The 27,443-nt window shown below is 44.6% G+C and overlaps 1 protein-coding gene and 1 long non-coding RNA gene across 4 annotated transcripts in view; one reads left to right on the top strand and one right to left on the bottom strand.

The window, feature by feature from the left end:
• Positions 1-27,443, bottom strand: part of LOC137423012 (E3 ubiquitin-protein ligase Mdm2) — a 102,660-nt gene that overhangs the window by 26,322 nt on the left and 48,895 nt on the right. For all 3 annotated transcript variants that reach the window (XM_078774774.1, XM_078774775.1, XM_078774776.1), the window contains 2 exons: positions 26,599-26,769; positions 9,535-9,612 (listed from right to left, as the gene is read on the bottom strand). In XM_078774774.1, the coding sequence (XP_078630900.1) occupies positions 9,535-9,612; positions 26,599-26,769 (249 nt within the window). The remainder of the gene's footprint in view (positions 1-9,534; positions 9,613-26,598; positions 26,770-27,443) is intronic.
• On the top strand, positions 15,460-25,636 carry LOC144891386 (uncharacterized). Its single transcript, XR_013622902.1, has 3 exons — positions 15,460-15,809; positions 16,056-16,160; positions 25,583-25,636. It is a non-coding gene; the product is annotated as an uncharacterized LOC144891386 (long non-coding RNA).

The following is a 27,443-nucleotide window of genomic DNA, read 5'->3' as shown; positions in this document are numbered from 1 at the left end:
GTTAAATACAATATCCATATATACTCGTAGAATAGGCAAATGCCGACTGTCTGTTTGTCCCACACCCTGAAACAAACGTTTTCGAGAGAAAAAAAACTATTCTGCAAAAGTCACTTCAAATTAATCCAAACTTATGGGAAAATTAAAAGGAAATTCAATCAGACAGACAAAATTATAATAGTGCCTCTATTTAGCTTTCAACCAGCATAGGAATAAATGGCCTCCGTTTATTTTCCTATCGTGGAATTTTTACTAACGGGCATCCAGCTAGTAGGTATATATATATATATATATATATATATATATATATATATATATATATATATATATATATATATATATATATATACGTGCGTATCAAAAAAAAGGTAATCCGAATTCAAGGGCTTAATATGCAAAGGTTATTTAGTTTGACAATTTACATGTGGTTTACCAATTATGAGGAGATCCTCAGCTTTCCATTGATGCCTTTCATGCATCATTGCTGTCACACATGACCGAATACATGTTCATTGAAAATGACAAGTTCAAATCGCATTTTTACAAGTTTGGCTAATGGGTGCAAGGCAGTTTGAAATGGACGCATTACTTGTCGACTGCCAAGTTGATTATGTAAAATTGTTAAGCTGGTCTGGTAATCGTCGGTTGCGTCATCCTTTGTTTAAGATGAGTATTTAAGATGGGCCTACAGTGTATGGGTTTAGAGACAGTCTGAGTCATTGAAAAGATGGTTCAACTTACGACTGAACAGCGGACCTTCGTTGTTACAACCTTTCACCAAACTAAGTTTGCAGCGAACTCGTGATGCGTTCAGGGAACGTTTCCCAGAACGGGAGCCTCCAGCAGCCAAAACCATCTGGGCAAATGTTAGAAAATACCAAGAGCATGGCACTAGCCTCAACCACAACAAGGGGAATTCTGGTAGGAGGCGCACTGGGCGATCGGAAATGAACATTGCAGCAGTAATAGACAGGTCCATGCCAGGCAGAAATGGCGCCGTTTTCCAGTCAAGGTTTTCTCAGTGGATTTATATACTTTTGATCATACTCTGTCGAATAAGCTTGTGGGCCACCCTGAAATTTGCCTCAAATCCAAGATGGCCACCAGAATAGCTAAAATAGTATTTCTGAGAGTTGCTTTTACCCATAGATGATTTTTTTTCAACTGATTGTGGCCTATTATGATAAAGAAAGATAACTCAGTCATAACTCAGCCATAAAAATTAACAATCGGTACTTTATTAACAAAATGGCCGCCGGGCAACTTCCGTATTACGGAAACTGCTATAACTTCAGTTCCGAGTGTGATATGATTATAATTTTGGTGTCCAGTCATATGTTTTTGGGGTCAAGGAATCCATATTTGTACTTTTTATTTCAGTGAAATATATATTACAATACATTTTGATTCAATTTCTTGGTTTCCATTTCAGATTCCTTGAATCCGGATGCAAAGAAATGATTCCATGAATGCGGACGCAAAGAAATGATTCCATGAATCCTGGCTTAGCAGATACAGTGAATCCTCATAAAATTACTACATAAAGACAAAACTTTTTTGGCACAGGAGAAAAGGGTTGCACAATGGCATCCACGCCGATTTTGAGTTTAGCAAGGGGCGACAAACCGTTGTGCTGCCTCTGTAATGAAACTATTAAGGACGTTGAGTCAGCTTATAATATGACTGAGGAGGGATTGCAGTCTATTCAAGAATTAGCGGGAAGATGGGTTAAAGTTGACAAGAGTCTGTGTACTCAGGCACCATATGCTGAATTTCAATCAGCCGCTGTGAGACTATCTAGTGCAGGCCATGATGTCAAGATTCATGAGAACTGTAGAATCACATTTCGGAACAGAATTGCCCGAAAGGAAGCCCAGTCTCGCAAACTTCCCGTTTCCAGTTCAGAGAATATTCATGAGTCGAATGAACCAGTTGCTGCTCCCGCGTATAGGATACGCAGGGGGTCACTTGAGAAAAAGCAAATCTGTTTCGTGTGCAACGTGGATACGAAAGATGACAGTAAACCGTACAATAGTGGTGGTCTTGGTAGATGCTCCGAGAAGAATGCTGTCAGTAAAGTAGAACGTTCAAAGGACATGAAAATCAAAGATGAAGGAGATAAGTTCCATGATGCAGCGAAGCGACTCAATGTTATTCTGAGTGGAGCATCATATGACATGTTTGCAGTTGATGTGTACTATCATAAAAGTTGTTATGACAATTTTACCTATGCATATGATAGAAAGTTGCTGTCAGCGGATGCAGCAGAGAAGGATAGATTAGCTACCGAGGTTATGGACAGCTTTTTCAAACTGTTTCACCGCATGGTAGTCAAGGATCAAAAGGCGTATTTCCTGAGAGAATTGATTGAGGACATAAAGGAGATCAGTGAAGACAATGAACTTGAGGACCCTCCGATTTCAAAAACCTGCATGTTGAAAAAACGACTGACTGAGAAATTTGGTGACGCCATCGACTTCCACTTGTTTGGGAATCGACACATCGACACATGTCGACACATCGACACACCTGGCAGCAGAGAGAACGCTTCTTCCAAAGTGCTTTGCTTTCGGGCACATCAACTATGCTAGGTACCTGACATTCCAACACGTCAATCTCCAAAATCTGAAGGTGAATCACAAAGATGCCTGGGATGATCTGTTGCAAAATGGATTCGGAGGGTCGATGACTGGCGAGCCCTTTTCTACGATCCATGGGGACTTGATCACTGAGACCACAATCAACAGAGAGGTTAAAGTCCGGGGTGGTCCAATGCAAGGCGGTTACAGTACCAGCAAGCAGACAACAGATGCGTTCATAAAAACGAGTCACTTAATGGCAAAGCTCAGAGGAAGATTGAAAGAAAGGTTGCATATCCTGACCTCTTCAACTCACAAGGAAACAACAATAGGGGCACGGAGGCAGCATGACAACATGGTTCGCAACCTAGTCATCCAATTGGATAAGTACTTTGACCCTTTTCTGATTGGTTCTGCGCGTCACATGAAAACTGGAGTGGAAATTAACCAAGGTATTGTCAGTGGATTGTTGTCATCAACCGAAGCAGGAGAGAAACAATTCCAAGACTTTGTTAACCTTAGACTCAAGGCTACTGGAGAAGGCAGAATGAACATTTTTGACAGGATTGTGAATCTCAAGATCAAAACGGGCATGGAGAAGGTCAAGAAAAATCCAAAGGCAGTGAACGTTCTCAAGGAGGATCGACAAGCATTTGGTGTGTTGGTAGGAAAGGCAACTACCCCTGAAGAGGCACATTCACACCCCCTGACAACTATTCCACTTGCCCTTGCCACACCAGAACGAGACATTCGACAAGGTTCTAAAGCAGCGCTGAGGAACTACCTTATTGAGGAATCTTCATCAACTACAGAGGAACCGCCAAATAGAAGCAACTGGCTGATTGACGGAATGGCAGCTGTAAAGTCAATCCCGGCTCAACAGACTTGGGGAGAATACACTGATGCCCTATTGAAATTCTGCATGCCACCAAGCCAGTCAAACCCAAAACAGCTTGGGATCATATTTGATTCCTACTGTACGTCCACTACAAAGGAGTTAACCCAACGACGCCGAGGGATCTCTGGTAGAAGAACCCACATCACAAGCCCCGAGCAGAGTATGCCCAGAGGCAAAGATTGGGACGCATTTCTGCATAATGCTGAAAACAAGACTGAGCTGATTAAATTTATGGTCACTTACTTCAAAAGTGATTCAGTCAGATCGAAACTCAGAATTCCACTCACCGTGACAGAGGAACAGAATACATGGTTGATCACGCAAACTAAGTTTGAACAACTTGAATCCTGCAACCATCATGAGGCTGACACCAGGCTTGTTCTTCATGCAAGCAAGTGCGAAGGTCCGGTTGTGATTAAGGCTTCAGATACAGATGTACTGATCCTCTTGAGCTATGCCTATTCTGTCTGCAAACCACCACAAGACTGGTTCATGAAGATTGACCATCGGTAGGTCAGTGTCAAGAAACTAACGACTCATTTTGGAGATGAAGTGTGTCAAACTCTCCCAGCATATCATAGCATTACTGGATGTGACACGACATCATTCCCATTTCGCATCGGCAAAATCAAGCCATTGAAGAAGATGTTGAAACAAGAGAAATCCCATCTACTCTCTCAGCTGGGCAGATCAAATCAATCTTTTCAAGATGCTACCAGTGCTAAATGCTTCTTCAGAACCTGCATGTATTCTGGAAGTGAACAATAAAGCTTTGTTGAAACAAGGATCCGAACGTACAACACTCAAAAGGTGAAATCTAGTTCCAGCATCCTTCCAGACGAGAGTAGCACCAATGAACACCTCAAGAGGAGTGACCTTCAGGCATGGGTGTGGTACCAGTGTCTCAAGCAAAACATTGAGTATCCTTCTATCACTGACAGAGGATGGGAAAATACAGATGATGGTATCAGGCCAATATGGTTTACCTGCCCGCAACTCCCTCCAAGCCTCTCCAAGAAAAAGAGCAAGAAAAGACAAATTCAAAGTAAGTATACTAAAAATATATCATTACTTTGATCATTGCTTTTCGTTCCTGTCATAAAGTTCCTCCAATGTATTCCCACTGGCAGTGCATTCATCCAGATTAAATATGTGTAACCTTCCACTTACAGGTCTCGCGGAGTATGATGCAGATTTAGAAGATGCAGTAGAAGAGAGAAGTCAGCCTTCAAGGAAGAAGAGACACAGGAATACAAGCAGAAAACATGTACAAGACAGTGAAGTTCACTGTGGAGAAAGAGAAAAGCAAGGTAGATAAGTCCAAAATGCAATCGTAATTTTGTTATTTTTATATGATTTACTGTTTTGAATCCCGACTATATCCATTCACATTTTTTATAGGTATCGGTGGGGCAGAAGAAAGAGCAGAAGAATCTGAAGTTGATGAAGAGTACCAAGGAGATGGGGAAAATTCGGAGAGCACCATGGAACAACTTTCTTCGGATACCTGTGGACTTTATTCAGACTTTCAGAGTGAAGAGAGTGATCTTGATCTTGATCTTAGTAACTGAGGATTATGTGCCTTTTGAACAACATATTTTTCCCAAAGCATAACCAAAGCCGGGGATCATATTGAATGGGAATTCAGATACATTTTATAAACCTGTGTAGTTTGGTAGACGAAGCAAAACTGACTAGGAGCCGTTCAGCGGCAGCCATCTTGGATTTATTGTTCATCCATGATTTAGGGGATGATCTATTGAGCTAGTGTCATGATAAACCAACTAAATGGATAACCAGACTTTGGAAACCAAGAAATTGAATCAAAATGTATTGTAATATATATTATGGAGCACAAGACATGACTGAATCTGCCACATCGGTGGCCAGTATTGGCAGCCATCTTAGATTTCTTTATGAACCAATGATTTCACTGAAATAAAAAGTACAAATATGGATTCCTTGACCCCAAAAACATATGACTGGACACCAAAATTATAATCATATCACACTCGGAACTGATGTTATAGCAGTTTCCGTAATACGGAAGTTGCCCGGCGGCCATTTTGTTAATAAAGTACCGATTGTTAATTTTTATGGCTGAGTTATGACTGAGTTATCTTTCTTTATCATAATAGGCCACAATCAGTTGAAAAAAAATCATCTATGGGTAAAAGCAACTCTCAGAAATACTATTTTAGCTATTCTGGTGGCCATCTTGGATTTGAGGCAAATTTCAGGGTGGCCCACAAGCTTATTCGACAGAGTATGATCAAAAGTATATAAATCCACTGAGAAAACCTTGACTGGAAAACGGCGCCATTTCTGCCTGGCATGGACCTGTCTATAAGGCAGCAAGTTTTGGAGCATCCTAGGAATACCAGCGCAAGACGAAATGGGACGGGATTGCCTTTGGCAACATTCAACCGAATCACAAGACTGGACCCCCACCAAGTACCAACATCCATATCGGATTCACATCTGGCATCAACTTACGCCAGGGGATTTTGCCAGGAGGCTGGTGCTTGCCGGATGGTTGACAGCACGTTGCGAAGCAGATGTCAATTTCCTGCGGTATCTCGTTATCGGCGACAAAGCTGCTTTCTCCATGGACGGCAAGGCAATGCCCATAATGTTCTTGAATATGCACCGACAGGACAACCCCCGGAATTTAATTTAGACACCAACATGAATCGACAAAAATTGACTGTTTGGTTGGGACTTTGTGGAAGTAGTCAGGTGATCGGACAATTTTTCTTTCAAAGGAATATCAATGATAACAGGTATCTGCAGATGATCAATGATGCAGTTTTACTGCAGCTGGAGGAGAACTTTGAGCAACAGGTTCGTGGTGTCTTCAGATATCTCTGGTGGGCCCAAGACGGAGCCCCAGCACATCGTCTTATCGCTGTCCGAGATCGACTGAGGGAACTCTTTGGAGACCGAGTCATCACCCTCAACCATGCAGTAGAATTGCCGCCAAGATCACCTGACCTCACACCATGTGATTATTTCCTTTGGGGACATTTAAAGAACAAGGTGTTCGTAACTCCTCCCCGTGATCTTGACGAATTGCAGGGCCATATTCGACATGAAGTGGATGCTTTGTGCAATGACCCTGCTATGGTGAGATGAGCAGTTCAGGGCATGCTCCGCCGCTGTGAGCTTTGTGTTGAAAGGGGAGGTGGACATGTTGAAGGTGTGGGTGCATAAAGGCCAATCATTCCTGAGAAAAGTTAACATCTGACGTTCATTTTGCACCAATTATCCTGACTTACATCGATTAGCCAAACTTGTAAAAGTGCGATTTGAACTTGTCATTTTCAATGAACATGTACTCGGTCATGTATGACAGCAATGATGCATGGCAGGTATCAATGGGAAGCTGAAGATGTCCTCTTAATTAGTAAACCACATGTAAATTGTCAAAATAAACAACCTTTGCATATTAACCCCTTGAATTTGGATTACCTTTTTTTTGATACGCAGTGTATATATATATATATATATATATATATATATATATATATATATATATATATTATATATATATATATATATATATATATAGAGAGAGAGAGAGAGAGAGAGAGAGGGGGAGGGGGGTGGGAGAGGGGGAGAGAGGCAGAGAGAGACTGTACCACTTGTGGGGGACACAACACAACAACATGCATTTTAAGGCCATTTTCCCTGCCAGAGCGGGGGTTAGCCTGTGGGGGAGAGGACAATAATTCAATTACTTGTGGGGGAGAGGGAGACTTGTGGGAGAGAGGGAGACACAAAGACTTGTGGGGGAGAGGGCAATAATTCAATTAAGGCCTTAGATGCCATGTATAATTGGATGTAGTTTTCAAAATTCTTACCCGTTATAAAGTATGGTTAAGATAAGGGATAAATGTAAAACGTTTCCCTCGAGGTAAATGGGAGGTTGGGCTTTAAAAATAGCTAGGATAAGGTGGCCTGACTCTTTATTCTCCGCTGTACACCTGGGTGGTTCCCAGGAAGTGCTGCAGGAAAATATTATATCTCCCCGTAGCCATCAATATATCATGACATCGTATGTTTTAAAGATAGAATGTCTGAAGATAAAACGTTTTAAAATTTCTCAAAAACTTCTAAGGTTATAAATAAGCAACTGAAGAGATATCATTACTCAGGATGTAAAATTAGACAGGGATCTTACAAGAGATGTTTGGTACTAATGCAAAGCAAGCAAACATTACTTAAAAGCAGTAAATAAAAAACTGATAAATATTGCTGTATCAAAATGAAAACCAAAAACTAGCTCTATCTCTCCCCCATCACACCTTTAAAATGCATCAACATACAGTAGAAGCTCAATTCAATAAAGTGGAAAGCATTTCACAAAACAATTGTCCAACTGAACAAAGTCCACAATACGACGGGTATAGATATTGTCAAGTCCGTGGCTGATGAAAACCAGCTTTGGGCGGATAGCCGGTCGGTCTTTACCCCATGGCGATCAAGCCGAAAATTGGCGGTACTTTTTGGCACGCATGGAACAAAAGACAACGGGGTGCTTACCCACACGGACGAAAGTCACGGGGTTTTATCCTCAAAACCCACAAAACAAATAAACAACACAAAAATTGAAAATGCAACACAAATGGATTTAATGAAATAAATCAAAGGACCAAAAATGAACGGCGAGGTAAAAATTAATTCCTAACTTGAGACGTCTCAACTCAGACACGAAAACAGACAGGGGAATGATTAAAGAAAATAAAAGAACCCCCCCCCCCCCCCCCCCCCGCCCTCCTTTTTTCCACACTCAGCTCTGGTCTCGACGAGCACTTTGGTGGGGTCGGTCGACGAGAGGACCACGCATCGAAGCGCCCAAACAATGGCACCGGTCAATCGCGCCAGCACACCGAGCTGTGCAGCAGGCGGCCAAACGTCTCCTGCTCGATCCCGGGCCAGCCAGCACAACACGGTCCCCAGCTCTCCTGAAGAGTACCGAGCCAAACCACACCCCTGGCTCCAGCGCTGCAAGATTCTCTGGGCTCCAGCAGTTCTCCTCCCGATCGCACCCGGGACAAAAGTGTCCACCCGAGATGAAAGCCAGAACAAGGGAGAGAGAGAGCGAATCTTCTTCCTCCGTTCTCAAAATCTCTCGATTATGTCACCCCGACCAATCATGCACTTCGGGGGCGGGGCCTCATGGCATCTTGACCACCCACTGATTCTCCGCCTCTACTGGGCGGGGCCTTTTTCCTGAGTAGGTTGGTGGGTCGGGATTAATTGTCGATCATAATGGCCGGGTAATGTCGGCATTTATGCCGGTAGTTGTGGTTTAATGGAGTGCTCATTATTTTTGTTGTAATTGTAAGGATATGGGTTTTTATGGCCGGCTTGTTATAATTGTAAGAACATAGGGGAAATCACAGGAGGCAATCACATACTGGGAGAACTACCCTTAGACCCTACCTAATTAGCATGTCTTCACCCCCTGTGTGAAGAACCCATAACAATCTTAAGCCCACAGTTTTTCTACTAACATACATTAAGATTGACTTCCTACTCGCACATGGTCCATGCTAATACTACACAATCCTATCTCCACTATGGTATGTCATCAGTCATCACCTATCCCCACAAACGTAACAATATCTTGCGCAAAACAAACAGCCATACAAATATTGAGGTTTAACCTGTACTAAGCAATGAAGCTTTACCCACTTCAACACCAAACTGCTCAACCCACAGTGCATATATTAAATAATCTTGGAAAATGAAGCCTGCATAATTGCACTTAATAAGTGAATATGGAGCACTTTTAAGAGCACTTATAACTCTGCAAATCAAGATAAAAGCGTCAAAAAAATTCCTGAATTTATCAACACCTCCGGCCGAAGCCAAAAGTAGCCTCTCTACATTCAGGTCTTGTGAAATTGTTAAGAGCACTTGTTTGAATTAAGTTCAGAGCTAAAATGGGAGTTCTGCATTGACAAAGCATATGAGTCAAAAAAGCAGGTTGGTAACAAAAACAGGAAAGCAAGGAAAGGACCCACAGAAAAGAAAGATGTGTATGCTAACCTCTTTAGGAAACTCTATTTCTGAGTCACCTTCACAGGATGAATCTGTTTCTGAGTTGTACACTGTGACCTCATACACCTGCAGGGAAGGATGAAAAGGAAGACATAAACAGTGCATATCACGATTGTCGGGGGGAAATAGAGAAAAGGCAAAATCCTAACTTTTCCTACACCATAGAATATACCAACATGAGTTAGAGATACCAGCCTTTCATCAATTAATATATTAATTTCCATTTTTATCTTGTACAGAAGACTACAGCAGAAGACAATGCATTAGCATGGCAGCACAATTTGTTTGCAGAACGTGCGTTAACTGCTGTGATGGGACCTTGGGTACAGTTTGGAAATGCAATTTACTTACAGCACTAATTCTACTACCAACTGTAGCATAGCATTGTGAAGCAGGTGACTACTGGAACTACAGTGCCAACATGACACTTCCAAAATGAGGTATGAATGATAACGAGGCCTTTCACACATGTGATGTGTGTGCGTCATCAGCGACTCCGTTCCACTAACTGGGCCACAAAAACAAATATGGCAGACCGAACCACGTGACCGATGTGATCGTTATATATTTTTTTCTCCACCAATTTTTCCATAGATGACGCTCAACAAATTTCATTTTGATCGGATGAAGTTTTGTACTTGTCGAATTATGATGTCATAATGGAGGAACCTATGACATGATCATTAACATATGTTATTCCCCATGGAGAGTTCTTTACAATGAGCCATGTCTCATTTTTTTTCTATGCAGCGCTTTCGGAGATATAGGGGTGCAAAGTTTTTCGTTTTTTCCAACATGGCGCCCATACCACGTGACCTTTAACGTCATAATTATCATTTAAAAAATTATACAGGAGGATATGCACCTCAGGTGAAAGTTTCCTGTCAATCGGACCAACGGTTGCAGAGAAAATCATATTTATTCTGTGCGGACAGACAGACAAACAAAGACAGACAGACAGACAAACAGACAGACAGACAAACAGACAAACGGACCCAAATGCAATAAATACCTTCTCCTCTGATGAGGGTAAACATGGAGTGAGGATAAAAGTGGCAAACAGAAAAGCACAAACTCAAAATTAACAAGTAAGAGCAATCAGAGATTGCAGACCCTGGCCAGGACGTGTTTGTGTGGTTTTGTACTGTGGGTCCTCGTGGTCTTTTGTGCCCTCACGGTCTTATGGGTCTTTAGGGTTTTCGGGGTATTTTGGGACTTCAAGGTCTTTAAGGGTCCTCTGGGTCTTTTGGATCGTCATGGTCTTTAAGGGTGTTAGAGTTCTAAATAATATTGGAGGTGTTAAAGGGTCTTGGGTTTATAAAGGGTCGAAGGGGTTTCAAAGGGTCTTCGGGTTCTAAAGGCTCTGGAGGGCTTTAGGGGTCTTAACGTGTCTTAGGGGTTTTAGAGGTCTCCATGGTCATTAGGGTCTTTATAGTCTTAATGTGTCTCGGGGTTGTAAAGAGTCTAAGGGATTTAGTGTTCTATATACAACAACAACAACATGCATTTTAAAGGCCATTTTCCCTGCTAGAGCGGGGGTTAGCCTTGCGGTCCCCATTACAATCTTCTCCATTTTGCCCTATTTTCTGCATCTCTCCTTGTTAACCCTCTTGCCCGCATTTCTTCTTCCACCATCTTTAGCCAAGTCTTTCTCGGTCTTCCCCGTCTTCTACTTCCTTCTACATTCATTTCCATCACTCTTCTCAACCAGTCACTTTCATCCTTCCTCAACACATGACCAAACCATCTCAACCTGTTCCTCTTCACAGCATCAATCACAGGCTCTATTCCCATCATCTTTCGCAATTCATCATTTGTCTTCCTCTCTCTCAACGATACTCCGCACATCCGTCGAACCATTCGCATTTCCACCCTTTCCAACCTTCGTTGCTGCTCTACGTTCATTACCCATGTCTCGCTCCCATAAATCATAACACTTCTCACACATGCAGCATACACCTTTCCCTTCAGCTTCAACGACACTCCCCTCATCATCAGCACGCCACTCAATTCCCGAAACTTCTTCCATGCACATCTCACTCGAGCAACCGTTGCCGAGTCTGATCCACCTTCTCCATTCAGCATGTCTCCGAGGTAGCAAAATGTTTTCACACCTTCCAGCTTCACACCGTCTCCAATATCCAACTCAACATTTCCTCCATCTGCAGCTCCCTCTGTGCACACCTTACATTTGAATGTAGCTGCCACACTGGTTAATGACCCTCTCAGACCACTACATTTTTGATGAACCCACTCAGCGCACATTGTACACTGAATGGAGTTCACTCCGACACCCTTCCTACACACAGCACAGGGCCACTTCCCAGTTCTTTCCACCTCACCACATGCTTTACCACTTGCCATCACCTTCGTCTTTCCGATATTCACCTTCAGACCTTTTGTCTCCATACATTCCTTCCACGTGTTCATCTTTTCCTTCAGTCCATCCATACTTTCCGCAATCAACACCAGATCATCTGCATACAACAACTCCCACGGTAAACCCTCCTTTACGTTCTGAGCCAGCACCTCCATCACAGCTACAAATAGTAGTGGACTTAGTACCGACCCCTGATGCACTCCCACCTTCACCTCAAACTCACCACTGTTCCCGTCCTTCGTCCTTACAGCTGTGCGCGCTCTTTTGTACATTGCCATCACTACTCTGATCAACCATTCCTCCACTCCTAACTTCCTCAATGCCCATGTCAATATTTTGCGTGGAACCCGATCGAATGCTTTCTCCAGATCAACAAACCCAAGAAACAACTTCTTCCTCTTCTCCATGTACTTCTCCTGCAACTGCCTCACAATGAAAAGTGCGTCTGTCGTTCCTCTTCCTGGCATAAATCCAAACTGCATTTCGTCGATCTTCACTTTCTTCCTTATCCTCCTCTCCAACACCCTTTCCAATACCTTCATTCCATGCTCCAATAACTTTATCGCTCGGTACGAGCCACACTCCAGAGGGTCACCTTTCCCCTTGTATAGAGGGACGAGGGTACTCAGTTCCCAATCCACTGGAATGCGGCCTTCTTTCACCACCAGATTACAGATCTCTGTCATTCTCTTCACACCCCAACTTCCTGCTGCCTTCAACATATCTCCCACAACTCCCGTCGGCCCTCCCGCTTTTCTACCCTTCATTGCTTTTATCGCTTCCTCAACTTCCTTCTCAGTTATCTTCTCTGCCGGTCCGAAAACTGGATTACTCTCTATGTTGCCATCCCATTCATTCTCAGTATTCAACAGCATTTCCATATATCTTTTCCATCTTCCTTTAATTCCATCTGGGTCGACAACGATTTGTCCCACTTCATCCTTCAAGCAGCTCACCCCCATCACATCACACCTCTCTTTCGCTATCTGCTTTGCAATCCTGAATACCGCTCTCTGACCCTCTTCCGAATCCAAGCGTTCTCCGAACATTTTCCTACATGCCTCCTGCGCCTTTGCTACCTCTTTCTTTGCAGCCTTCCTGGCTGCCTTATAACTTTCATGCTCTGCTATTTCTGCGCCCGTACCCTTCGCCTTCTACCACTCCTTGAACTTCTTCCTCTTCTCGTCAATCCTCTTTCCAACTTCATCATCCCACCACCATGTTTCCGAGTGCCTCGGTTGTCCTTTTGTCCATCCACATACCTCACCAACGGCTCCCAACAGACTAGCTTTCATTGACATCCAACCACTTTCAAGCTCAACCACATCATCCTCGACCCTACTCAGCCTCTCTTTTAATGCCTCCCTTACTGTCACCTCTTTCAACCTCCACACCTTCATTCTCGGTTGGTACTTCACCCGCCGAGCTCTCCTCGCACCTTTCACCCTTACGTCGCAGACAACCAAGTGGTGCTGTGAAACAGCCTCCTCCCCCGAGATTACCTTTGTGTCTCGGAGGTGCCCCCTATCTCGCCTACGCACCATCAGGTAGTCAACGGTTGTCGTCGACCCACCTGACGTGTATGTAACAAGCTTATTATCCTCTTTCTGGAACTGAGTATTACAAATCAACAAATCAGCTCCATCAGCAAACTCCAAAATCCTTTCACCTTCTCCATTTCTCACACCATATCCGTAACCCCCATGAACTCCGTCAAAACCATCCATACTCCTTCCCACATGTCCATTTAGGTCTCCTCCTACCACAACAACTTCCTCATCTTTCACGTTTTCCATCAGCTGCTCTATCGCACACCAGAACTTGTCCTTCTCTTCATCGCTCCGACCAACCTGCGGAGCATATCCCGAGATGACGTTCACCAAGAGCTTTCCAATCATCATTTTCACCATCATCAACCTATCACTCACTCTAGTCACACTCACCACACTGTCTACAAACTCCTCAGAAAACAGGACACCAACACCATTCACGCCCTCCAGGCACCCTTGCCACACAAACTTGTATTTCTGTCCCTGCCTACCCTTCACCATTCTCACACCACTTCCCTTCCATCTCGCCTCTTGCACACAACATATGTCCACTCTTCTTCTGACCAATACTTCCACCACTTCTCCTGATCTCCCTGTCATTGTCCCTACATTCCATGTCCCAAACCTCAGAAACCGATCTCCACTTCGGGCTGTACCCTGCCCACATGTAGTTGTAATTGTCATGGTTCTCTTTTTGAGGCAATGTTTTTTATGGCCGGATGCCCTTCCTGACGCCAACCCTCTTAGTCGCCTCCTACGACACGCAGGGATACGGCGTACCTATTCTTATCCAGGGTACACACTGGGAAACGTTTAAAACATGGAAATCCTGGGGGGGGGGGGCGGGGGGAGGGAGGGGATCACCGCTGCGGTTTAAACATATTTAAATAAATATTTAAACAAAACCATGAAAACAATCTGGGAAAAGTCTCTAAGTGAGAACGTGGATTTGAGAAAGCAGGAGCAGAGGTGAAAGAACAAACGAGAATATAGGGGGCGGGGCACAAGTCGAGACGAGGAGGCCGCACGAGACACCAGGCCGCACGAGGCGCGGACAAAGAAACGACTAATTACACACAAATTTGCAACAACTACAAAACCAAAACCAAATAGAAACACACAATAACACATACACAACAAAATACGCAGCGGAAATTTGACAAAGAAACGAACGGGAAAACACTCAAACTTTGATGCCGTGGAGAGATCAAAGCAAGCCCCGTCGCTCGAGGGACCGGAAGTACCGGAAGTCGTGGTCTAATGTAATTATGGTCTAATGTAATTAATGTTCTATATGGTCTAATGTAATTAATAAACACACTCACTTTCTGAGCAGACAAACAAACAGACAAACAAATGGAGCCAAATGCAATACCCTCTCCTCTGGCAAGGGTAACTAGAACAGGACTCGATGGAGCTCATACCTCCACCAGGCTCTACTGTTTACATTTTGTATCCCACTGATAGGCCAGATCTGTATCCGGACCTTAGCCAAAATCTAATTTGCTTCTCATGACCTACCCAACTCATCCACCAAATTTTGTCATAATCCGTCCACAACTTTTTGATATATCATGATACAATATCGTTTTTGGACCCATCTCGCAATTATGAACAATCACTTAAGGTGACTTAAGTGATTGTTCATAAAGAGAAAATTCTCATAACCGAATTTGAATCTTCACCAAAATCGAAACAATTCGTCCTCGTAACATAACCAGCATGTCCACAAAGTTTCGTCCAAATACTTCAATAACCTTTTGAGATATCGTGCTATGCTGTATATAGTTTTTGGCCCCATGTCTCAATGGTGAAGAATCGCTTAATACGAGTATTCAGATCCGGATCTTCACCAAATTCAGAATTAATTTGTCCTTGTCAGACACCTAACATGTCCAACAATTTTCGTCCGAAAGCGTTCATAACTTTTTAGTGCAGGCATTTTACGCAAAAAAAAGGTCAACCTCACACTAATTGCAACAGAAGCAAACTCAACTGATTTGTGTATCCTCAATATGTCCTGAATGAGGAAAAAAAAGTGTTAAGGAATTGCATGGGTGGAAAGTTTTGAAAAATGCATAAATATGATCCTACCCAAAAACCGATTTTTAGCCCTTTCTGCTAGATTTGACTATGCTGTATTTTTTTCCTTGAAGCAAAAAAACATCTATATAATAATAGCGTCCGCTGATTGGACAGTCGAAGGCGACAGCAAGCCGTCCGCTGATTGGACATTCGAAGGCGACAGCAAGCCGTCCACTGAGTGGACAATCCTGAGCATGCATTTGTGCCGGTGTCATCGATCGCGGTGTACGCTATACTAACCTCATCAGGTGGGTTTTCCATAATTTCCTCCAGCTATAATAGTTAGCTAGCTATTTATTACATTATGTTACATTGTACATATTCTGCTAACTAGTTTAAACACGCCACGCACGCCACAACTACAGTGCTCTTTTCTGAGTTATGAACCTTCTAACATCCTCTGCACATCCCCGACTAGGATCCAGTTCCAAACATGCACGTTTTCAACCGTGCGTGCATATTTTTCAACGTGCATATTTTTTTTCCACTTTCAGGAAATGGAGGCATATGAACAGTGTGTCATTTGCAAGCAGTCTGTGGACGGAGGAGGGTCGTCAGTATCAACACTTGGAGAGAAGGGAAGTTCATCTATCAACCAGGCCAGTAAAAAAAAGGGGAGACAATATTCATGCTGTACCTGGTGATAAGATACACAAAGACTGTCGCTGGACATACATTAATCCACAACAGATAGCCAAGGACACCAGGCAACAAGAGTCAGAAACAAGTACAAGCAGTGAGAGTCCTACACTAAGATCGACTACAGGGAGGTTCTCTTACAGTACTGATTGCCTGTTTTGTGGCACACCAGCTCAGTTTGGAAAAAAGAGAAAGAAGCCAAGTGAAGTCAGTGTTTTCCAAGTCAGGACAATTGAATTCAAGGACACGCTTTTGGCAACATGTCGTGCACGAGGTGATGACTGGTCAGAGACTGTGAAGGCACGGATTCTGCATGTGCATGACCTACATGCAGCAGATGCAGTCTACCACCAGACTTGCAGTGTGAATTTTCGCACATACAAGCAGATACCAGTAGCGTATCAGACAAACACAGAAGACTCCAAGAGGAGGAAGGCTGGTCGGCCTGTCGTTGATGAGAGGACAGCAGCATTCTTGGAGGTTGTGAAGTATATAGAAGAAAATGATGACGAGCAGATCACCATAAATGATCCAATTGACCTCATGCAGCAGAAGCTTGCACACAGTGAACATGAACCATACGGTTACACCCATATGAAGAGGAGTCTGCAAAAACACTTCGGTGAGAAGATAATGTACACCGAGATCAATGGGAAACCAAACGTGGTTACCATCAGGACAACAAGTACAAGCAGTCTGCCTGCAACCCTCTTTTGGTTAAACTGCCAAAATCAAGACTCTCTGCTCACCTTCACTCCTTCATTCCTCTTTTCTCCCGCCTCTGGAACAAACTCCCTCACTCTCTTCAATCCCACTCCACCCTCCAAGTCTTTAAAACAGCTGTTCACCACCATCTCTTATCTTCCCCCATCCAAAACCTTGATCTTTTCTACCCCCGCTAATTTCACCCCAATTCCACTTTTTGAAATACCAACTTCTGTCCTGGAAGTCCTTGGTGTCCTTGTGCTTTATACTTCTCCCTCCGCCCCCCCCCCCCCCTTCCCATGCCTCCTCCCCCCGGGCCCTCTCCCTTCCACACATCTCCCTGCTCTCGGATGTTGTGTTTGTGTGCTTCCCCTTTTCTCCCCATCTTGTCTTCCGCTGCCTCTTTTTGTGCATTTTGTTTGTCTGGTCGATTTGTTTGTGAAGTAAATGTTAGCTCTTTCACGAGCCTCGATTCAGTATACAAAAAAAAAAAAAAAAAAAAACAGCCAGGGTGGTGCTGCAAGACTACTATGAGACACAGCAGAAACAAACAAACACAGAAGATCAAGAGAAGATCAAGCTTGTGCAGGCAGCTGCAAAGCTCATCAAACAAGATATCAAAGACATCGGGTTATCCTATGAGTCTTACCCAGCTCTTGATGACATAGAATCGCAAGAGGCTGGCGTCAGATTTCTTCCAGATACTCTTCGTGTGCTCCTGGAAGAACTATTTTCCGGGACCAAAACTCAAGCCAAAGTGGCGGCAATTGGACAAGCAATGATGCAGGCAACTAGACCAAGAGTCATGTTAGCACCACTTCAGTTTGGGGTGGGCGTGCAACTATATCACCACTTTGCATCGCGGTTCCTCATTGATACTCTTCATCACCTTGGGTTTTGTTGCGCATACCAGGAGGTGCACCAGTTTGAACGAAATGCAGCCAAATTCCATGGAACAAACATTCCTGACCTATCGACAGAGTTTGTCCAATATGTAGCTGACAATGTCGACCATAACATCCGCACGCTTGATGGCCTTGGTACATTCCATGGTATAGGAATGATTGCAGCCATAACCCCTGGAATTAGATCAAGGCAGCCAATCCCCAGGATCAAGGCTACTTCCTTGGATGTGGCAATGGTTGGAAGGGTACAAGTACGGTACCACAAAGACGAAAGGCACAATTTGACGGCACTGACCTACCAGAAGCTTGTCAACCTTCAGGTCCAGAACAGCTGTGAAAATCTTGATGTCCTGTGGAAAGCATCCGTCCTCTTTGGGTCTCCCAGACCTGCATGGTCAGGAATGATGCAGTTCGTGCATTATGGTGACCACCCTGGCAAAGCAACTGTTATGCTTCTGCCGATGATCGATCTGAATCCCAGTGATAGCACATGCATATTCTCGACCCTGACATTTGTTAGTGAGCATGCACGATGCCACAATGTCACCCCAATAATCACGTTTGATCAGCCACTCTGGTGGAAGGCTCTCATGATTATCAACTCTGAGCCAATGGAAAGTGATCTGAGACGAATAGTCTTGCGTTTGGGTGGCGTCCATGCAGAAATGAGCTTCCTCGGTTGCATCGGACACTTGATGGCCTCATCTGGGCTACAAGAACTGCTGGAGTTGATCTATGCCCCAAATGCAGTAATCCACATGATGTGTGGCAAAGCTGTTGCGCGAGCAGTTCGTGCACACTCAATTGTTGATGCAGCCCTCAATGCACTGATGCTATCAAACGTGTTCGATTTCCATCGACCACAGCAATCTGGAACTCCAGACAACAGTAAGGATGGAGAGTCAGAGTCAGCCGAAGCAGCTGCAGCTGCAAGGCCACCGGATCATCAGATAACAAATGGAAGCAGAGATGCGGACCTGGAGGGAGCTTATAAGATCTATGAGAAGCTGATAAATGGGGCTATATCTGCTGAAGAAGTTTGTCAGTCTGAAGTTCTAGTGAGAATCAAAGACCGCCTTCAAAAGCACATCGAGTCCACCAAGAAGTCCTCTAGAACTTCAGCTCTCTGGGTTCAGTGGACATGGACATGCTGGACATGCTACGAAAATACATCAGTGCAGAACGCACTGGAAACTGGGCCTTACATCTGCAGGCTACATGGACATGCTACCCTATCTGGCAGCATCAGGACACAATCTTTACACCAAATCTGCCAGGGTGTACCTTCAGCAGATGCACAACCTCAAGACTGAACACCCAGAAGTCCAACAACGTTTCGAGGAAGGGTCCCACGTGATTCGGCGAAGCGATCGCCTATGGGCAGGTCTCTCACCTGACCTGGTCATTGAGCAGGTTCTGATGAGAAGTTTAAAAACCAGTGGTGGGCTCACACGAGGGCGAGGGATGACGGAGCAACAGCGTCTGTTGTGGCTGCTATCGATGCCCGCCTGTGCAGAAATAAACCAGGCAATGGAGGGACTCACGGGGGTCAACTACAACACTGGAGAGCAGAACAAAGACATGACCAAAGCAAGGCAATCCCGTGACTGGAAGGACACACTGACAGTTCTCAGTTATCTACAGGAGCTGGGCCTTACATCTGGGCCTTATGATATGGGATGTGGAAAGACGGCGGCAGGGATTTTCGAAGCTCCACACGGTCTCCACGTTTTTCGAAGTTAAGTCTGTTCACAATTGTATTTTGTCGAAACTGTATTTATCTTTCGGGGTGTGAAGTTATTGTGTGCAACTTTGGTTGTTTCTCGGTGTTTATCTTTCATAAATTGATCGTCTGTTTGCCGTGTCGCGAGCAAGGCCTTGTACAGTGTGCACTGTACAACCTTGAGGCTTTGTTTTTCTCTCAGTGGTCCGTCGTTTGTGATCCAATAACTTTCGTTCTCTGCATTCCCAGTCTTTTCACCCATAGCCTACTTCCTTGTGTAAATCTCAACTCAAAAAAAAAAAAAAAAAAAAAAAAAACATTTCCTTCTCTGTTCTCATTCGTTTATTCATTCTTATTCGTTCGTTCGTTCTTCGACCACGTGTTTCTCCCCCATTTCCCCAGATAGTTTTCACTCATTAACCTTCAATGTTTACACTTTCCCCTCAAGTTATGTATTCCGTCATATTTTATAACACCTTTTTCTTCTTCTTCTTTAAAAGGCTGCTTTCGACTTGCTCACCAAATCAATTCATCCCAAAAAAAATATCCATCTCCTATAGTGCCTTTGTTCTACATTCCCTAAACTCTCCTGCAATCCATCCTCCATCCAGCGTCCTTAAACGTATTTTTAACTCGAAGGTCACAAGAAACTCATTTTGCAATAAATGTTCGTTTCCCATAAATCGTACACTTTCAAAAATCCAATCTCACCCCTCCCCTCCAAATCTTCCCCATAACCCCTCCCCTCCAAATCTTCCCCATCACCCCTCCCCTCCAAATCTTCCCCATCACCCATCCCTTTCAAATCTCCCCCCTTGCCCCCTCCCTCCTAAACTACTCCCTCACCCCTCCCCGCCAAGACGCCCCCTCGCCCCTCCCCTCCTAGACTCCTGCCTCACCCCTCCCCTCCAAATCTCCCCCATATCCCATCCCTTTCAAATCCCTCCCCTTGTCCCTTCCCTCCCAAACTCCCCCCTCACCCCTCCCCTTCAAATCTCCCCACCCTCATTGCTTCTCAATTTCCCCCCGCTCACTCCCCCTCCTCAAAGCGTCCTCCCCGCTTCTTCCCCCTTCAAACTCTCACCTCCATCTCCCCCAAACTTCTGCCTCGCTCTTCCCCCTCCTCAAATAACACCTCATTGTGGCTCACCCAATCACCATCAAACCTTTTGTCCGCCCCATCCTTCCCTTTCTCCGAGCTATTCTGAAATCTCTGACACACCTTCAACAGCTCTCCCTACCTCTTCCACCTCTTCCACATCTTACCCTACCCCTCCTCCCCCCTGTTCTGTATCTGATGCTCCCCCTTCCTCTTCATTAACGGTATGGACCTCAAACATCCGGGGCCTGCGTTCAAACTTAACTGATCTCTCCATACAGGTTGCTTCTGTCAAACCAGACGTGATCTGCTTAACAGAAACTTTCCTCCTTTATGATGTCTCTGATTCCATAGTATCTCTCCCGGGCTACTCCCTCCTCCGGTATGATAGACCTGAGCCTCGTCCTGGAGGCGGGGTTGCTATCTTTATCAAAAACTCTCTTCCTCACTCGCCCTGCACTGCACTCTCTCCACCTCACCCCCAGGAATACCTCTGGCTACGGCTTCCCCTTCGCTCCCACCTCTTGTTCATATGTGTGTTGTACCGTCCACCAAACAATGATGACTCCATCTACATCTCGCTGTCTGATGATATGGACCAACTTCTATCTACTCATCCCAACTCTCTCTTCCTCATATGTGGTGATTTCAACTGTCATCATGCCAGTTGGCTGGGTGTGGGTACCTCTCTCACCAGCCATGGCTCCTCAGCAAAGGACTTCTGCGACTCACTGGGACTGACACAATCTGTCAATTTCCCGACCCGGATCTCAGTCAACGGAACATCTTCTCTTCTGGACTTGGTTATGACTAACTTCCCTGAAAATGTCTGCTGCTCTTCTTCTGCTCCGATCGGATCATCTGATCATGTCCTTGTTAAAGTGGACATCTCTCTGACCATCCTCAGGGAGCCTGCTCAGCGTCGACGAGTCTGGCATTTCACTCAGGCCAACTGGCACGGTCTTCAAGCAGCCATCAATCATCTGGACTGGTCTCCCATCTCTACCACCTCTGACATCAACTCATCCTGGGAATTCTTCCAAAGTAAATTGCTCTCTCTCATGAACAGATTTATCCCATCTCGTCTTCAGTTGTCATACCCTTCCTCCCGTCCATGGTACACGGAATCTTGTGGTGAGGCTGTTGCCCAGAAACAACTTGCCTTCGTCTCCTGGAAAGCAAATCCAACGGAAGGAAATCTCATTTCCTTTCACAAAGCCCGAAACAAGTGTGTGTCCACCCTCAGGAGAGCCAGGAAACAATATCTCTCCGTTCTCAAGACCGAACTCTCTTATCTGTCTCCCTCTTCCAAATCCTGGTGGCGTCTGGTCAAATCCGTTTCTGGTGTTTGTTCCCCCTCCATCCCCTCCCTTACCTCAAACGGCTACACAGCTGACTCCGCACGTGAAAAAGCTGAATGCCTCAACTCTGTGTTTGCCTCTAAATCTTGTGTCCCAAACCCATCCCTCTCTGTACCCACCATACCCAGTCGTACCCTGCTGCTCCTGGACTCCGTGTCCTTTCCTCCTGACAAGGTGGAAAAGTTTGTCAACCCTCGACTCTGATTCTGCAACTGGACCCGACGGCATCAGCCCACGGGTCCTAAAATCCTGCTCTGCTGCTCTATCTCACCCTCTCTCTGTTCTCTTCACCCTCTCTTTTGCTCAAGGTCAACTGCCATCTGCTTGGAAATCAGCCAACATCACCGCTTTGCACAAAAAAGGTGCAAAAACAGATCCTAGCAACTACAGACCAATCAGCCTTCTCCCAATTATCAGCAAAGTCATGGAATCCATCATTGCTTCAGATATGAAATCTTTCCTCTTCTCCAATGGCTTGATCTCTGATCATCAATTTGGTTTCAGACCAGGTCACTCTACTCTGGACATGCTGCTTCTGCTGTCTCAACAATGGATGGAGGTCCTCAATGCCAAACAGGAAATTAGAGCTGTCTCCCTCGACATATCACGTGCCTTCGACACGGTCTGGCACCCCGCTCTGCTCACCAAACTCTCCTCCTTTGGTATCCATGGAAATCTCCACGCATGGCTGGCGGACTTCCTCTCCAGTCGTCGTCAACGTGTGGCCCTGAATGGGTTTCTCTCATCTCCTCTTCCTGTTCAGGCTGGAGTTCCCCAAGGCAGTGTTCTGGGCCCCGTGCTTTTTCTGGTCTTCATCAATGATCTCTCTGACTCTCTCGAAAATCCTCTCTATCTCTTTGCTGATGACTCCACTCTCTGCCGCTCCATTCCTCTTCCCTCAGATCGGCAGTCTGCTGCCTCCTCACTCTCTGAAGACCTGGACAAAATCACAGACTGGTCAAACAAGTGGAACATGTCTTTCAATCCTGACAAATCTCACACTCTTACTATGTCTCTCCGAAAAGATCGACTGGACAACCCTCCCATCTACTTTCTCAACAATCCTCTCCAAGAAGTTCTGTCGCTCAAGATTTTGGGTCTCACTATCTGCCATGATCTTTCTTGGGAAAACCACATTTCCAAGCTGGCCTCCAAAGCCAGTCGCCGACTGGGCATCCTCCGTCGTGCGATGTCCTTCCTCGGCACACCTGAGCTCCTCACCACATACAAGGCTTTCATCCGCAGCTCAATGGAATACTGTTCTCCCCTATGGGCCGGTGCTCCTGCCTCACACCTAGCTCGGCTTCACGCTGTTGAAACCAAAGCTTTCAGAATTATTGGAATCTCCCGCGATGAAGCTATCTCTGAGGGCCTTTCACTCACTCACCGCAGGCAGGTAGGTGGTCTTTCTGTCTTCTACCGACTCCTCTCCGGCCTTGCACCCCCAGCTCTCTGTGTGCTCTGTCCCCCAAATATTCCTACAGGTCGCACAAGATCTGCCAGCAACCCTCTGATGGTTAAACTGCCGAAATCTCGGCTCTCCGCTCACCTTCACTCTTTCATTCCTCTTTTCTCCCGCCTCTGGAACAAACTCCCTCACTCCCTTCAATCCCACTCCTCCCTCCAGGTCTTTAAAACAGCTGTTCACCACCATCTCTTATCTTCCCCCATCCAAAACCTTGATCTTTTCTACCCCCGCTAATTCACCCCAGATCCACCTTGTTTGAAATTCCAACTTCTTTCCTGGAAGTCCTGGCAGTGTCCATATGTTTTATACCTCTCCCACTGCCCCCTTCCCACGCCCCCCCCCCCCCCCCCAAAGCCCTCGCCCTCTCTCAGATCTCTCGATGTCTCCATGTCTCTCGGTCCCTGCTCTCAAATGTTGTGTTTGTGTCCTTCCCCCTCTCTCCCCATCTTGTCTACCGCTCCCTATGTTATATGTTTTATGTGTCGGTTTGTCTTTCTGTGTGATTAATGTTCGCTCTTTCACGAGCCTCGATATTGTATACAAAAAAAAAAAAAAAAAAAAAAAAAAAAAAAAAAGGAGCACAATCCATTCAGCAATGACCCTAGTTTCCGGAATATTGCCACTGGGGAGAATGCCCTTTCCACCGTCAACGTTGATACAGCACAGTCCGTTGGCACTGCGATACTGAAGTCCATGGATGGACTAACACCTGCTGAGTTCACCTTCAAGAGGAAGGATCAAGCTGTCACTCTCGGCATGAAGTCTTCTGTAAGGATCGATGGAGATCAAATTCAAGTTGATCCACAGCTTCTCTTCCAGAGACTGGTCATAGTGGCACAGAACAGTGATGAACTCGAGTCAGCCCTCAAATATGAGCTATGTAGCTATCCCCCAGCCCTATTTGATTCCTCTCTACTGCTTCGAGAAGCAAAGAAGCCAGCCCTCGCCGACGCCATCTGGGGTCTTATCGGGCCTCATGTTCCAGCAGATAATGTAGTTGATGGCTGCCAGTATGTCTTGGATGGTGGAGCACTTCTTCAACGCATCCCATGGTCCCATGGATCTACTTATAAAGACATATGCCACCAGTATACGGAGTATGTAACGAAGAAGTATGGCAAGGCTGTAGTGGTGTTTGATGGGTATGAAAGTAACAACACAAAGGACATGACACACCACAGACGGTCAAAAGGGAAGATTGGTGCCACTGTGACATTTACAGCCGACATGATTGTCACAATGCAGAAGGAACAGTTCCTGGCCAACAGGCAGAACAAGCAGCAATTTCTTTCCATGTTAAGTGAAGAACTGCAGAAGGCAAACTGTGAGACATACCATGCCTCAGGAGATGCTGACCTGCTGATTGTGCAGAAAGCTGTGCAGTGTGCTACCACCAACAATACTGTGCTAATGGGGGATGATACAGACCTCTTAGTCCTTCTCTGCTACCATGCAAGCCTGGACTCCCATGACCTGTTCTTTTGTTCTGAGTCAAGGAAGACAACAAAGAAGCCTCGCATTTGGAACATCAAGGCTACAAAACAACTACTTGGCCCAGACATATGTAAGCACATCTTGTTATTACATGCAGTTCTTGGATGTGACACTACATCTCGCCTCCACGGGATCGGGAAGGGAGCTTCCCTCAAGAAATTCAAAGAAAGCGACATATTCCGAGAGCAAGCCAAGGTGTTCTATGCACATTCAGCCTCTACAGATGATGTGGCAGAAGCAGGAGAGAAAGCGATGGTGATTCTCTGCAATGGAACATCAACTGACACCCTGGACTCCCTCCGATATCATCGGTTCTGTGAGAAGGTGGCATCTAGCTCTACTTACGTTCAGCCACAGGTCTTACCACCAACATCAGGAGCAGCAAAGTTTCACAGCCTGCGTGTCTACTTGCAAGTACAAGAATGGAAGGGATCTACATCTGGTACATTTACATTTTACTGTGTGCCCTGATTGCTGCTATGTTTATTCTTGTATTTTAGTATATTAATTTCAGTTAATATATTAAGTTCAATTACTGTGATGTTCTGTGTATCTTGTGTATTATTTTCACTACCTTCTGTATCATTGCTGCTGTGACAAAACCAAATTCCCTGTCTTATCTTACAGATGGACCTCGTCCTACAGAGTGGGGATGGCAGAAGTGTGTCGAGGGGTTTGTGCCCGTTCAGACAACCCTACCCCCTGCTCCTGAAAAGCTTCTGCGGGTCATCAAGTGCAACTGCCAGGCTGACTGCAGCACCCTGAGATGCACATGCAAAAAGAACAATATCGAGTGCACTCCGGCATGTGGAAACTGCAGGGGATCCAGCTGCACTAACTCAATACAGATGCCCTGTGACGACGATGATGACATTGTGTAGTGTTATATGTATTCTGTACACATATTTAATTGGTTCAATCGTTTGATCAACAGTTGATCAGTTATGTGATGATGTGATCATAATAAATTCTCATCACTGATACTCTGTATGTGTTTTTTTTGCTTCAAGGAAAAAAATACAGCATAGTCAAATCTAGCAGAAAGGGCTAAAAATCGGTTTTTGGGTAGGATCATATTTATGCATTTTTCAAAACTTTCCACCCATGCAATTCCTTAACACTTTTTTTTCCTCATTCAGGACATATTGAGGATACACAAATCAGTTGAGTTTGCTTCTGTTGCAATTAGTGTGAGGTCAAGTCACATTATTACTGGACTATTTTGACGTCCTCCTCACAGACAGACAGACAGGGTGTAAACATAACCTTCATCCACCCTCTATGGCACAGGTAATTAATGTTTGTTTAATTGTACAATAGCTAAATATTCCAAGCATGTGCATCAGTTTGTTAGAAAACACAGCACACCTAATTTTATAACAATAATTACCCATTTCAAATGATGCAGCTAAGGTAACCAAAGCCGAAACATTTGATACAACATTATGACGAAGAGTCAAAGCATCATTGGACACTGTGTAAATATTTCTTCTCAATCAGGATAAAAAACAATGACATTAGCAAACCCATTACTAATGATTTAAACAATATAATGTCAATTTTTTTTACAGCTGTGAAATTTCTTCACCAATCACTTTTCCCAAAAAGTTCAAACAGAAAAGAGAGGTGAGGAGGCGACTCACTGCCTCCGTTTCTGCATCGCTGGTAGTTTCATCGGTCTCTGCATTTCCAAACTCAGAACTCGACAAAGATGCTACTTCGTACTCCACGCTGAAGCGATCCGAATCCGAGTCAGATTTCTCCAGAAACCACAGATCATCACTCGAGTCCGTCACCATCACCGTTTCGTAGCCCTGTACATACCTTTCAGTCAGGTTCACTATATCGTTACAGAACACATGATATCATTTCCAACATCGCAAAAACATCTAAACAAAATGTCCCTGCTGATGCTTGTAAATACATTTGGTAAAGTCAAAATAAGCTGAAAAATAATTATTTTACAACTTCACAAACGTTTTTTTGGGTTGTTTTATTACATCTGGGCATTGGGTCTACGACCGGTGATCAATTGTACAATAAGGATTCAATTGATGACCTGAAATATAATTAATTGTCCGCTGTTCCGTATGCTGCTCCAACTCCTTCCTCATTTCAATTTTAATCTGCAAGTTAAAATCTTTATCATCAGAGTTCAAAAAACCACAATTATAGGGATGCCCATCTTTAAATTAAAAGGATAGGGTGAAAGTCAAATTCAGGAGGGGCACTTGTGAGCGGTATGATGGGACCTTCACTATGAATCGTCTGGGAAGAGAGAGAGAGGGGGAAGTAGAGATAGCCACTTTGGTGCAAATGGTACCAGATAAGCATAAATTATTTATATATTTCAAATACGAGTCAAACTCTCCCTCTGGACCCAGCGTCCGGATACATGTCACTGACAAATATTTTGAGGTTGCAGGGCAAAAATGGTGGATCACAATGGTAGTAACCTGCAGTTGGGGGAAGATAAAAACTTTACTTA

Source organism: Myxine glutinosa, chromosome 3, assembly GCF_964187855.1.
Source record: "Myxine glutinosa chromosome 3, kmMyxGlut1.1, whole genome shotgun sequence".
Taxonomy (NCBI): domain Eukaryota; kingdom Metazoa; phylum Chordata; class Myxini; order Myxiniformes; family Myxinidae; genus Myxine; species Myxine glutinosa.
The sequence above is the reverse complement of the archived record's forward strand: the minus strand, read 5'-3'. Positions and strand labels throughout refer to the sequence as shown.